General features: G+C 36.6%; 1 protein-coding gene across 1 annotated transcript in view; it reads right to left on the bottom strand.

Moving 5' to 3' along the window:
- IQCK (IQ motif containing K) overlaps positions 1-15153 on the bottom strand; it is a 35530-nt gene that overhangs the window by 16006 nt on the left and 4371 nt on the right. The window contains exons 4-8 of the mRNA XM_069869912.1: positions 15033-15130; positions 10785-10837; positions 10585-10662; positions 3519-3603; positions 909-1020 (exon numbers count right to left, since the gene is read on the bottom strand). Coding sequence (XP_069726013.1) covers positions 909-1020; positions 3519-3603; positions 10585-10662; positions 10785-10837; positions 15033-15130 — 426 coding nt within the window. The remainder of the gene's footprint in view (positions 1-908; positions 1021-3518; positions 3604-10584; positions 10663-10784; positions 10838-15032; positions 15131-15153) is intronic.

The following is a 15153-nucleotide window of genomic DNA, read 5'->3' as shown; positions in this document are numbered from 1 at the left end:
ATGAACAACATAGCTGACCTCTTTTCATCTCCATCTGTTGGAGCAGAGTTCACATTCCTACGTGTGTCACACTGGAGTCCAGCCCACAGAGGCTGACAAAATGTAGATTGGTTGAGAAGCCAGTGAATCCTCCTGCATTAGCAGACAAAGAGGCTGGGCCATGTAATCATAATTATACCACTGTGCCTGAGGAAGTGAATGATAACTTTGTCCCTGTCAGGAAAGCCTTGTCCTTCCTCAGGGCTAAAAGGAAACATGTATTTGCAAGACATGTAGATGTGGTGCTTAGGGATATGGTTTAGTGGTGGTCTTGGCAGTGTTAGGTTTACAGCTGGACTTGACGATCTTAAAGCTCTTTTCCCACCTGAATGACCCCGTTATTCTGCGAGTCTATGTTACAGTGCAATCTGGTCTCATTTCCCTTGGTGATTATACTGCGTTGCTTGGGTTTGTTTCTCTTTTTTAGAACTGTACAGGCCAACTTCTCCTATAAGTAACTACAGGAAAAACCAGTAGACCATCTAACAAATAGAAATCCCACAGTTCAGAAAAACTGTACAGCAACCCATCTGGTAAAATTCAGTATTTACATGTTGTGTAGCTAGTAGAGATTTGATCCTGTCCTAGGAAATACTGTGCCAGCACACTGCCAGAGTTCTCTGAAATTATTGAGTCTTGGCCCTCTACTGTATTATTAATCACCACTTGCAGCTATACAGGCAACTAACTTAAGAGTAAGTAGTGATTGTAAAGAAACCGCCAGGCATTTACAACAGACTTTCCCTTCTCGTCTTACTTGCAATTTGTGTCTTACTCTACGTCCTATTCCTTTAAACAACTTGAAATATAACAATTAAGCACTTAATGTAAAAAGAAAATCATTAAAATATACAATTTAATTCACTTACCTCTGGCTTCTTGCTTAGCCCAGAATTTTTTCAGTGTTTCAGTAATGTTCTTCTCCTCTCTCAACTGCTTTTGCCATTGACGTAGCTCTTGTACTTCACTATCACAGCGGACCTGGGAAAGGCAAAAACGAAAATGCAATTAAAATTATATTATGTTCATGTTACCCGAAATAATGAGACAAATTTTTTCACAGGGCTGTGGCTGGGCAAATACGTGACATCTGTCCTTTTTGCAGGGCATGATATAAAAGCACAATCCCAGAGGTTTACAGTTTTCAACATATACAGAAATAAAACCCACATAATTGACAAATTGCATAGAAAACATAAATATGCCAATTAGGAGATCATTTTGATTACTAAGGACTCCTGAGAATGTGATTGCAGTGAGACGTTTATTCTTCAAGTTAATTAAAATTTGAAGCTTTATGCTGAAGGGTATTAGAGCCTTTAGAAAACCACAACACTATAAACCCAAGGCATTGACCAACATAATAGAGTAGAAGAGGAGCACAAGGGGTCATGCAGCACAGAATTTATTCCAGCAAACTGACTCACACCTGCTACCAGCTGCAGACAGGCTTACTGACAATCCCAGCCATACAATTTTCACAAACAGGAGGACCATTAATCTGTTATTTAGAGTAACTGGAATGCATTACATGGTATCTATTCTTTCAGTCAGTCACCCCTGTGAAGGGCATAATTCTGCTTCCACATAAAATTACAGTAGTCGCAGGCCTCAACTACATTTAAGTTGAATTCTTCTATTATGGCTCTTGTACTGGCAGATCCTATTAATATACGAGCAAGCCAGATTCGCGTCAACAGCTTTTACCACTCTGCTGCCTAAATTTGTTCTAAGCAGGATTTGATTAATTAGCGATGTGTTGCCAGTTGCCTACCTTGGCACTCACACAATTATTACCTCCAGTGTTAGTGCAAAAATCCAGATGAGACACTGGCTCTCTGACAATAGTGGGAAGGGCTCATTCTAGTATTAGCTTGGACATTGGTGCTCTTAGAGTCACACTCAATAGAATTATTAAAATACAGCTTCTATTTTTTGTAAATATTAGGTATATAAAATGCCAATATGTCTTAGGGCTTAATGTCCTGGTAATTACGCTTGAAGTTGAATAACATAGTAGAAACAAGTAGCAATAAACTTGTTTTCTCCTGGCACATTTTTGCTTTCAGGAAACCGACTGCTTAGTTTTCTAGAAAATGTCTTACATTCACTTCATTCTTACATGATACAGTAACGAGTTTGCTCTGTGATTTGAACTCTATCAGTCTGCTCCATTACACTTTGGTTTTCTCCCACTTCCCTGAGATATATACAGAGTAAAAGAGCAGAACTTAGTTTTCCACCAGTTAACAAGCAAACCAAAAATACTTAAAGAAAACAATATAAATTATTTATCATAATAATTTTTTCCACCCAGGATTTCTCCTTTACAGTGCAGCTAAGAATGCTGTAGACAGTGGCTAAACTACCAAAGCACTTTTCATTCCTTTCAAACCACTTGGAGAAAATAACTTGCTATATTTCACTGGCAAAGCATAAGTACAATGTGAGGTTACATGATCAATAAAGACAGGCAAGACTTCTAGTCAGTGACTTGACATCAGATATATATTAGGCCTCTAATAAAATCCCATTATACTAATAAAGTCCTGTATTACCTTCTATAAAAGTTACATAACGTTTTTTCAAGGTTGACATGAAATTTTAAAAATTAAAAAAAATTCAGCTACACAGAAAGTTAAAACCATTTTCTATTAAATTCATCAAATACTATTTCCAAAAGTCCCAAACACAGGACAGTTTCTTTAGGCTTGCAAGAGACATTTTTTCTGTGAAAATTTTGCAGTTTATTTATGTCTATATAAAAGGAAGGACAGCATCCTTCAGAAGCTTTGGTAGAAGCACAAGGTATCTGAGCAACCTTGCACTGTTCAGCACAGATAACAGTTATTTGATGTTGCCTTTGCAATGCTCCACTGCCAGGAAGCCTGCAGTGATATTGTCAGTGCTAATTAATGTTAGTGTCAATGCCATCTCTGTTTAATAAAAGAAAAAGAAAGGAAAATGATCAAGCAGAAAGCGTCACAAAAATGTATCAGTCAAGAAGATAATTTTAAGGTATTTCATCATCTTTGGCTGCACAGCACATTATAGTAGCCACTCGTATATTCCCATCCACTAAGAGCTGTAAAGAACAATTTAGCAGAGGGTGTTCTATACTGATTGTTATTTAAACACCTGACGTACAGAAGGAGGCATCCTACTGTCCATAACAACAGAATTTAGCAATTAGCCAGCTAGGAACAACTCAAACAAAACAACAAAAAAAGAAAATTGTTCAGTGTTAACTATACAGATTTTCTGTTGAGGAAAACTGAGATTACCTCAGCATAAATGCCTGTGAAAAAACTGTAGTCAGTAGGCATAAGGCAGAGCAACATCCAAAGCCAATGAACCATGGGGGTCTCAGCAGCTATTTATAGCATACCCTGCTTAAAATTTATGTAAGGATTTTCCCTGGGGCCTTCACAGTCCTATGGTTTCCAACATCAAGCAAAATAACTACAGATCACTCTTACCCGATAACCTCTCCAGAAGGACTGAATTACTATGCTTGCTGCTTCTTCTGATAGAAGGAGAGACAGAGGAATTGGTGGCCTAGGACTTCGAAAAAAAAAAGTTTTTTTAAACAGAGAGCCTATAAATATAAAATACTTTCTTCCCTAACAGTATATTTTATAAAAAAGAGAAGGGTTGTTCAGTTGCTTTAAAGATAACATTTCTTATTGCTCTAGAGATAAAGAGTGTGAAAATAATATATCTTTTTAAAATATATTCTGTGGTTATGTACACTACAATAATTTCTTCTTTAAAACAGTAATAAATAAAAGGCACACCAAGCGCAGTAATCTTGCTTATTCTTCTATAAGGATTTCAAATTCCTATCAATATGGTAAAATTTGAGGTGGTGGCAGGAGGGAAGCAGGAAAAGTAGTCATGCCATTTGTACAGCAGAGGTTTTAGTGAGCATGAAACAATCAACAGACCGACAAAATGTTTCTAACAATTATTAAACACAAAGAATGTAAATATATTTTAATATAATAACTTACATTATGATTTCACTTAAAAGTAAAATGCACTGAAAAAAACCTAACGATTCTTGCATCAGCATAAGCATGGATCCATGTTTAGAAATATCTAAACAAGTTCTTAAAATGCTGGAATTCTACTTTTGGTAGCATATACACATGGTTTAGTAATAAAAGAAAGCAAAACATATGTCAAGTCAACAAGTTTCAGCTAAAATATCCAGTAATTTGAAAATATTTTGGCAATTCTGTTGCTACAAATTTTAATGGGAAACATTCTTAACTATAATTACAATTCAGCCGTTGCTAACAAAACCCCAAACCACTGTTTCAAATCTTGCTTCCCAAAAGCCATTTTCTGTGGATATTGATTTATTTCTCACATACAATTATGAGAAAGGATCCACTGAAAAGAAGAAGAGAAAATTCATTTACATAGTTTCTTTTTTAATAAATGCAATGTAAATCTCATAAATTATAGGGCAATTACATTGCAACTCATGAAAATACCAATTCCAAACAGTAGACTTGGCACAGTGTTAGAACGGCTGCTAAGCGCCACTGTCCCTGCATGGGACATTGTTTGGATTTAACTATCAAATATAGTTTTGTCTATACCATTTGCAAACTGCCTATTTTAACGTAATCATAGACACAAGCAACCCATGCAGAAACATTCTTTATTATATTTATACTATAAAGACACATATGCTGCAAAGACCACCAATTAATAAGCTATTAATGCAGTCTTACATTTTTGGGACAAAACATTACTCCCGCCATTTCTTCTGGAAATTTATTCTACAGTATATTACTGTAGAATTTATTTTACAGTATATTACTGCTCAAGCTGGGAGGCTTGACAGCTTACATTTTCCTTCCACTTAATTTCATTCATTTTAGTCTCTGCCCTAGTAAGCTTCCTGTGCTCTCTGACATCTTTCTCTTAGGGCTTGTCTTTACTGAAGGAGCATTTCAACCTCGAGCACCATCTTAACTATTATCTAATGCTATACTGACTATGCCGTTTTAGTCTGTGTACGCAGCTAAATTGGTATTATCGTCATGTCAGCTGGGTTTTGGCCTACAGTTCTTTTAATGTGAAAGAAAACCTCGGTCTGTTTGGAAGAACAGAAATAAGACAAAAATAAAAAAAGAAGTCTCTCCATTAAGCTAAACTGTTTTAGTTCTGAGAACATTAATTAGCATTTCTACTGCTCAAGGGAAATTCTAAGTGCTGGACAAGCAAAGTTTCCTGAGCTAACTGCTTCTTATAATCAGACTTTAAAATACGAAGTTGGACTGTGCTGGTTTGGCTGAAAGGCTTTCATCCTCCGTGCTATTTTTGATCTTTTTGAAAACCAAAACTTAAAGAGGGAAAATCACAGAAAGACCTACATATCTCACAGTAGTTATATCAAAGACATTGAACTTTCTCTAAGAATGAGGACATCTCCAAAGAATAAATGGAGATTTCTCCCAGCCTGCAAGGCCGACTCTAGCATTCGTTTTCATTTCCAAGTTATAAAAATGCCTAGTTTACAATCCAACACTAACTTTGAGAAATATACAAATCAAGTAAGAATGGGACATCATTTTCAATATGACAATCACTGGCAAATATCAATCGTTTCAACAGGGCAGCTTTACAGAACATAAGCCACGCCAGGTCCAGTTTTCTTAGAGAACACACGCAATTGGCTCCGGGTCAAATAAAAATAGAATCTGAGCAGAGGCAATCACCCCTCAGCAGTGAACGAGGAAAAGAGGGAAAATGTCATTTGTGGCAGAAGACAGCTGTATGCCTCCAAGAAGATTAAAACTGACAGTATAATGTACGCTATGTTCTGCTTATTTAGACTTTGATTATGCACAGTTTTAAAAGCCCATACATTAAACATCTCTTTTGATATATCTATATATCAGGGATATTGTTTAACATAAGTTGCTCCTGTAAAAAAACATTAAAGTAAATATTTACTGATGCTCTTGTAAGTATTGTATTTTACCAAATCTGAATAAAGCAGACATTGACTACCCTAGAAATGCATTTCTTGCTTTCTTAGCAAACTTGCACAGATCCTGATTATGGAGATATTTACTAATTATATTACCTTATGTAGGTAGAATCTAGCATCCAGAAGATGAGACAGAACTTGCATTAAATAACTGTATGAGATATTGAAAAAGGTTTGTACTAAAGACACGTATCTGATTTCCTCATGGACAGCAGCTGGGCTCCTCAATAAACTCTCAAAAGCCGGGGGAAAGGCCCTCAATTATCCTGTCACCAAACCAGAGAAGCTAACCTCTGGGGTTCACAGTCATGCTGATGGACACCGTATAGTCAATATTTTTGCACTGTGATATCCAGAAACCCCAAGTGCCAAATCCCAAAAGCTTGTCTCTAGAAATATTGAAGCAACCCGAATAACAAGAATGAGGCTTCTGGAGACCTCTAAGTTTCAATACGACAGCCACTGACATATTAAACAGTTACAAGCATCTCACCTTTAATCTGACTGTGATGATTATCATTCTTGAATATTTATGTCATATATGAACACAGACAATGAGAGTCACTGCAAAGTTCATAATTTAAAAGACTAAAGAACAGACTAAAGAATAGGGATAAATACAAGACATGCAAGTAAATGACCAGGGTGATCTGTGCAACTCTTAAAAAAGGATTCTGAGAAAGTCTTTGGCTGGAACGTAGTCAAAACCCATTACACAATGGAAATGTCGTATACATAAACTTTGTGCAATTTTCCAACACACAGTTGTAGTTTTTTAAGTCAAAATATTCTCCCTCGCTAACTTGAATACTGCTACATTACTGGGATGGCAATTCTTTACTTGGATCCACGTAGAACATTCATACAGGCATCATTGTTTGACTTTTCTGTTATTACAATTGAATGTGCTGCTTATCATACCCATAGGCACAAATTTAAAGAAAAAACATAATGCAAATTTAATATACTCTAAACATGGCTGGTTTAGAGACAAACCAGTGAAACACAGCAATCTACAGAATGCAAAGCCTGAAGAAACCAGGCACATTACAGAAAGAAAGAAATCAGTTACCCACGCAAAATTACTCCTATTGGCCATCTGATATCTGACAATGAAGTCAACTGTAAAGGCAGCTGAGACCAGCAGACTTCATCTAATTAGAAATTTGTGGAGGAGGGAGGAAAAAAAAATCCATATGTATATACACACACATGCAGATATTTGGAAAAAGCCACTACTTCAAATTTAGTAATCATTTATAGATACATATGTATTTTTATCTTAGCTGCCCACTTCAATAAAGCCATGATAAATTTATTGTCTCTCTATCTGCACATTTGTTTTGGTACACACAGGTAGATTAAACCAAGAAATGTGTCCTTCTGAACTGAGTATCAAGTAAATACCTCTACATAGAAAGTGAGAAAATACAGTTGTTCTTGTGAATGAATGTTTGTTTATAAAATACACCTTCAGTTCCTGTAACCATTGTAAAATACGCACACAAAGACCGATATTCAACTGCCAGGAAAATATTTATACTTATTCCTAATCTAGATCCATATACCATTCCCTTTTCATTGAATGTAAGGGTTAAAGGTGAACTTCAACAATACTGTCTTATTATTAAATTCACATGACAGCAGACTTTTATGATACCAGTATTTTACAGAGCAGTGAACATTTTTACTTGGGTTTTTTTCATATTTCTTTGATTAATATTCTAAAGAGGGTGGGGTAACGATACTCAGAATAAAGAATCAGCCTGTCTATGCCAGAAAAGTAAAATTTAAGGGGGATCAGGGCTTAAACACAGATCACTCTCTTTCCCTGTCCCTGACTCGGTGTGCAGAGCTTCGTTACTTGGACAGAGCTTCACTGCTGTTCAACCAAAAACACCACTGCAAAATGCTGCAAGGCAACCGCTCATTCACATACTTATAGGAGTACAATACATTCGAGGCTCTAATTCTATTTACTTTACTTGGTTATATCAGCAGTCTTGAACGTAGAAATAGAGACATCAGGATGTCTCTCAGCAAGTTTCCAAAACTGTTGTTAGTTCCTTGTTAAGATCCCAGTTTCCTGTGCTCTCAATGGTGCAGCTGTCCTTCCAGGCAACAGAAATGGTTTGTGTTCTCCTGCACATGAAATGTAAATTAACCAGCCAGTGTTGAGGCTGCTCCTACTACTGCTTTTGAAATCTGCTTTGGGAATCAAAGATTCCCAAGAGATATTATATTTTCAGTGCTACTGGCAATACACAGAACCCAGTGGAAGACAAGGTAACTACGCTGACGGACATCATAGCAATTAATATAAATACTAAAGCCAGAAACAAATTCAAATTTTACAAGCTCTCTCACCTACAGAGAGCAGCTTTTGAAGGTACAGTGTTTGTATTTAAAATTCTGGAAACCTTTTCAGCGTTTGGGTCCCTTTATAAAGGAAAAGTAGGCTGCAAGATCTCATTTAGAAACACATCATACAGAGCGAGGCTCATAAGACTGCAGCTTCAAAGGAAAAACTGGAGGCACTGGAGGAGCGCCAAAAAAAGGCATACTCAGGTATGGAATATATTTAAAAAAAAGCTGGATCTCCGATAGAACAAAAATTTATCCCTTTGGGGCTTTTATTTTTGGATTATTTTTTCTTTAAGCATAAAGACCACTTTGCACTGATAAACTCTATCTTAGCACAGTATAGAAATGTATTCTTCTCAGAAAGCTTTCCAAATTTAGACAAGTAACTGGAAAAGCAACACAAGAGTTTATCCTTTCAATTTGCAGCAACGCTTTTTACTTCTTTAAATAAAAAATAACTGATTCATGACATATCCAGAAGGGCATAATAATAAATTCTCTCCTTTTTGTTCAATATTGCAATCCTTCACTTTGCTCTAATAATGCTTACTTCACAATCAATATTTGTTACATCTTTAATTTTAAGATAAGTTCACAAAAATAATAAGTATTTTTAAAGGCCTACTTGTTTAGAGGATCTAAGATCAAATGTGTATCAAATTTATGCAGGACTTTGACACTCCAGTGTCCTTGTGGAGCTGTCACTACATTATTTAGGAGCACAAGTACTAACAGAAGCTATGAGTCATTCAGGCTGTGATTCCACAGTGTATTTCTCTTGTTGGCAAAGCTGACTTAAGCAGTTCCTGCCACCACCTCTATATCTTACCAGCTCATTTGTTCTGTTCACCTTGCCCTCAGCCCTTCATTTTAATCCTTCATTTGTGCCAATACAAAGGTTTGTCAGGCTCCCAGGTGAACCAGATTGGAGAAATTACTTATATTTAAATAGCTACACAAGCCCTACTCTCACATCTTGGCAGAGAGATTTCTAAGTCAGGAGTGGGTCCCTGATCAGAATAACCAAACACCCTATCAAACAGATAGGGAGATAGTAGGTTGCATATAAGCAGGTCGGGGTGAGGAAAAAGAGAGAGTAGGGAACCATCTAGGTCAGCTCTACTTCTGACAGAAACATTTGTAAAACTGTGTTCTTAGATACTTATTTTAGGTACAAATATTCATCCTCACAATTCAGCGGTATCAAAATTGCTTTACTAACTGATGGTTCTTCAGTATGTTTAAGAAATTAGTACGACAACCTGACTGCGGGTCATAATTGATTTCCAAAATCACAAAATTCCCTGCCTTAAACAGTAATCTTGTTGGCAAGAGCCAGTGATATAGAGAAGGAAACTGTTGGAAGTGTCCCACCAGGGGAAAGCTTGGACAACAGCAGCTGGACAGCATGATAGCAGGTACCTGAAGGTACTGGAATTGAGATTAAACAGGTCACCCTTCAAAGACGTCCATCTCCTACCGCAAGAACTTCCTACACAGCTTTGACCACATAACTACCTCTAAGACAGTCAAACTTAACTCTTCATGCAACAAGTACAGATTGTTTCCAAAGACCTGTCAGTGTCCAGGAGCTTTCCTTTTTTTTTTTCAATTTTCAAAAAATCTAACCTCTGTAATTTTCTTATTCTCTCACTGTGGACTATCACTATTTACAGCAGTCTCAAGGACAGCAACGTTTCTTTCAAAAATACTGTGTAGCTCGGTTCTACAGGAATAATAAGGAATACACGATTCATGCTGTCAGAACAAGAATTCATTTCTCAGATGCAAAGTCATAAATGTCTGCAGAAACGTATCCTGATGCCAAGGATTATTACAGGTATTTTTCAAGCAGCTGCTTACAGTTAGATGAAGAATTTCTAGACTGTGTATCCTCAAAGATTTCCATAGTAGGAAGCAGCACTGAAAACACTGCTTTGCTCCTTAATACAAAGATATTCATAATATTCAAAGATGCTCATAATAATATCAGACTGTTCAAATGTCCTGCACTTTATAAATAAAACATTTAAGAATTCTACACTAATTTCTCTGTGAACAATTCTGGTACAAAATACCTTGTAACAAATTCACTGCCAAATTAGAAAGCACCACACAGTTCTTTGTTGCACGCAGTAAAGGGCATTTAGGGGGCACAACTATATACTTACTGGTCCTTTAGCCAGTCTTTAACAAAAGGAATGGAAAAGAATTCTGTGAATGACTCATCTTTCCTCTTCGGGTTCTTGCTGATAACAAACAACAACAAAAAAATAACTCACATTAATTTAAATGGTAGCTATTCTATCTGCAAATCAATGCCTTTGAATCATTAAGCATAATTAATAGTAAAAGTTACAATGTAACTTACTTGTATAACCACTCAGTGAGGAAATCACAAGCATTAAATTTGGTCCTTTTTCTCTAAAGAAAGAAGATAGTTTCAAATTACTGATTATCTTTGGATTGGTCACATGTTTTGACTACTGGAGAGAAGCTAAACTGACTGCTTTTATTAAATGAAATATAGAGCACATTACTCTGTCTACTTTAATATTGCTACTGCCAACAGTCAGTGGCTCAGACAGAATTTTTAGAAATTTTGTGGAACGCGTTCAAGTCCAGACAAAACCCAAGAAATTTCTACATCTACTGTCTGGATATTTGCTGCAGTATAGCTGTAACAAACAGCTCAGAATGGTGTTCTTCCTAAGCAGCAAGCCCATTGCAAAGAAATTAACAGAACTCTGTATGACAATATGCTGTAAATTACTTGCCATTTTGTTCCAAGCTCTTTCTTATACTTAAAATACTTCATTGCTTCCAAGACACAGAAGGAATACTGACAGAATATTGTTTCTCCCTGCAAGGAAGCAGCTTGCAGGCATTGTGAATACTTAAGACACTCACATAGCGGAGTATCGTACAGCTGCTCAGCCAAAATTGGCTGTTGGGTAGCCCGGAAAGGAAGGCAGAAACAAAGTGTATATATATTCACAATCTCAGGTACTGTGGACATTGCAGAAAAACAGGTAAAATGTTCAAATCTGGAGCTTTGGAGCAAAACATTTGCGACTTTCGCTCCCAGTTCTAAGACTTCTTCCCCACTAAAGAGAATTTTGCAGAATGTTTTGCAGTGGGTTATTCTTAGCGCCTCACGCGGCCAGGACTTCTTTAGCTGGACAGAACTGCAACCTATAAAACACATTTTGCATTCAAAATTCAAAGCATGAATTTTGATCAACCCAGAATTGATCAGAGCCTTCCTTTTCTTAGGATTTCATCTCTGCATCCCATCTTCAGAGACTGAATGTACAAATGAGCACAGATGCCTGTTCTGCTTATCACAAACCAGAGTAACCATGACGTGGAGAATACAACATAAACTTCTGGTCGGAATAACAGAAGAGCTTGACTAGTATCTTCTGAACAAAGCGGCAGAACACAAGAGACCCACATGGCACAATTCTTTTGATTTGGGGTGTTATTACCACATGCCATAATTCGGGGTCAGTGTATTATTTCAGCCACAGGTGAAATAGAAAACAAACATGATGTCAGGCGCTAACTTCCCAGTGAAGAATATTGGGTAGTCACATAGCTGGGGTATGACAAACGTGAAGTGTACAGCCAGACTGCAGAGCATTCCTACATGATATCCAGGAAAGCTTTTACTTTTCTAAGTGAATCTTATCCTTGGTAGACATACAGTCTGACTCCCACAGAAAAGAAAGAGAACTCAAAAAAAAAGAAGCAGCAGACAAACCAGAAAAAGATAACATTGCAAAACAATTATCAGTCCCAAAACCCACGTGCTTTTATGACCCCTTTCATAATAACAAAAGCTCTGGGGTTCCTGTAATGCTCCATTGGAGTGCTTGGCTGTGAAGAAATACATCTCATTAAGGAATTTTCACACTTGTCATGACATTACCAGATTCTGTTCGGAGAAGCCAAATGCTTTAACAGACCAACACCTTCACCGGAGAGCTCGCTACAGGTCATTTTAAATGCTAAATGGATAAATTTTGACTTGAACAGAATCTGAAAACAAACAGCAGAGTCTGACCATCTTTGTCATTCATCTATTTTTTGTCAACCATCTATTCTCAACCACAGTACAAATCTGGATCCCATTACTTAGGGCATTGTTTCAGAAAATAAAGTATATAATTTGACAACAAAATTCAATTTACTCTAGCAGATGTAATTTAATCTGTTTCAAGTAAATTGCTTTTCCTTTGCAATGGGAAAAAACCCAATCAGAACAGTGTTGTCAAAGCAGTCATCACTAAAGGAATCAAATTCATCTTACTTTATCCTTGCTAGATCCAGTGAAGTTATCAGGGAAGAATTTGGTTAAGCCGAATATTTTGTTATTTTTTTGCCAGGAAGTCATTCACTTTGCTAGTGAATTAAATCAAGAGTTGCACAGCAGTCAACATTTATAGACAGGAAAAAATGACATAATTTGACCTGCCTTTGACACTTTTCCCCTGTGCCACATGAATTAGGACAAATACAGGAAATACCTGCACAGTGTGCATTGTTAACTTGTAGATGTGTTTATGAACTATTTATACTCAGTATTAATTTTCCACTTTTCAATTTAAGTATGATGTGCTTGGTAATAATCAAGCAAAAAACTGAAGATCAGGAGATAGCAAAGTCATTAGGAAACCTCCTTCCATTCACTTTCCCTGGTCTATCATACTTCTAAATATATTATATTCCACTATAGAGTCTGATACTGCATCCTCTTTCTGTGACTGACAACCAGAAAGAAAAATCAGAGTTATGCTAATAAAACTCTGAAACATTGTTCAGTTTTAATGCTGAAGAATGTGTGCTTTGGTCAGTTCTCACGGGAGAAAAGATTTAAGAAAATAGTCTTTCTCCTGGACACATCTGACAGGAGAGAGGATAAAGCACGGGACAACTTATGGTAGGGGAAAAAAAAAGTCTCAGCAGGGGAATACTTTGGGCAACCTAATAGGCCTCTTTCATCTCTAATTTAAAAATGAAGTTTCTGCAGACTGTTCTCAGATTTATGTCAGTTTGAAGTCTGCAAGGCTATATCTAGCAGTTGGTGCCTCTTCTAGGTTTTCACTTTTTAGATTTTTCATATACATTATATAATGCAACAGAGCCTATTTTATATGAAATGTTTAAGTTGTTACATTTACATATCATCATCCAATTAAGATCTTGCAGATTTTGTTCCTATCAAATGACTACATTCAGCATAACCATCTCCCTCTCCCAACTTTACAACCTGATTCTACAATTCTTCCTTTTCAGACATGGATGCATCTTTTCTGATGGCTTCCTTGAATCCTTCTGTTGGTCCCCATGATCTGACCTCCCTTACCCTAATTTCAATTGCTAAACAACTCTATTTAATTTTTCATTCTCTTCTCATTTGTCTTCATTCTTCTTCAAAACATGAAAACCTTTAGCCCCTTGCACCAAAACGTACTCTTCATTCTCCTTCGCAATTCCCTCTCTCTCCTCCCAGGCTCATTCAATGTTGACCGCAGTTGGTTCAATTATTCCTCCCTTTCTTCCAGGACTTCCATTTATCTTCCATTGGTTTATTCTATTGGAGCTGCCCTTTACAGGTTTTAATGACTCACATCAGGCCAAAATTCAAACTCAGTATTCTGTTCTCATCCTTCATGATTTAGTTAGCTTAATCACAATTATTCAAGTTCCCCTCCTGTTCTCTCATTAATCTCTCCATTCTTTGTTCTCCTATTTTTTGAAGCTATCTTCTGGTGTGTTTGTCACAGAATCCTTTCTCCCTGCCCCTAACTTTCACTGAGTTTCTAAAGGTTTTTGTTTTGACCCTAAAAATCAGTTCCAGTTATTGCATTAACCATTTTAATGCAAATTATACCATGGTTTTATCTCCAGATCCATATGGAACAACACAAACAACATAAAACAAAAGTATAACCAGAAAATAAAGAAATTATGTATTTGATTCAGTTAAGAAAACAGAATGTTCAAGTGCAAGCACCTGGGCAGTAGTGGAAAAGAACACAAATATTCAGTTATATGGCAAGCATAAAGAGCTATTGTTTTACTGGTTATTGTTCAAGAGGAGGAAGAAATGATGTCACAGTGGAAAATGAACATCTGACATAAGCTTGCTTTCCTAAACTTCCTTCCCCAACAGCAGGACATCTTTCTGAATAACAGCAAAAAGCACTTCATGTCTCTTTGATAAGACGTTCTCCTTTTAGAAAGTTTCTTTATATTAGAAAATAACTGGTTTTATAAGTTTACTATAAAGCGACAGGCCCATACAAAATCTATTTTCAGAACAAATATTTTCTAATCTCTATAGCAAGAAGCTCTGCAAAATTTCTCTGAATATTTAAGGAGGACTTGTTGTGAGTTAGAGATTGTCATAATAGTCAAGGTGTGTAGCGTGCAATCTGTTCTGAATTATTGGAGAAAACAAGACTCAAGACCAGATCCAACCAATTCATGATATGTTCTTTCATGTTATTGTGGTTGGTTTTCTTGCAAAAGACCAAATAAAGAGATACTGCCTGTGAAATAAAAGGCCATAACTTCCCACCAATGATTTGAACTGAAAATAAAAACTAACCTCAAAACACTTCTCCTCTTGTGCTCGATGCAGAAGTTCAGCCAATCCAGGTAAGAGTACCGGAAATATGTAATGCTCTATGTATTCTTGAGGAGAACCTGAGCAAAACAGCACAGCCTTC

The sequence above is a fragment of the Phaenicophaeus curvirostris genome, chromosome 16, assembly GCF_032191515.1.
Source record: "Phaenicophaeus curvirostris isolate KB17595 chromosome 16, BPBGC_Pcur_1.0, whole genome shotgun sequence".
Lineage (NCBI taxonomy): Eukaryota > Metazoa > Chordata > Aves > Cuculiformes > Cuculidae > Phaenicophaeus > Phaenicophaeus curvirostris.
This window is presented reverse-complemented; position numbering and strand designations above follow the sequence as displayed.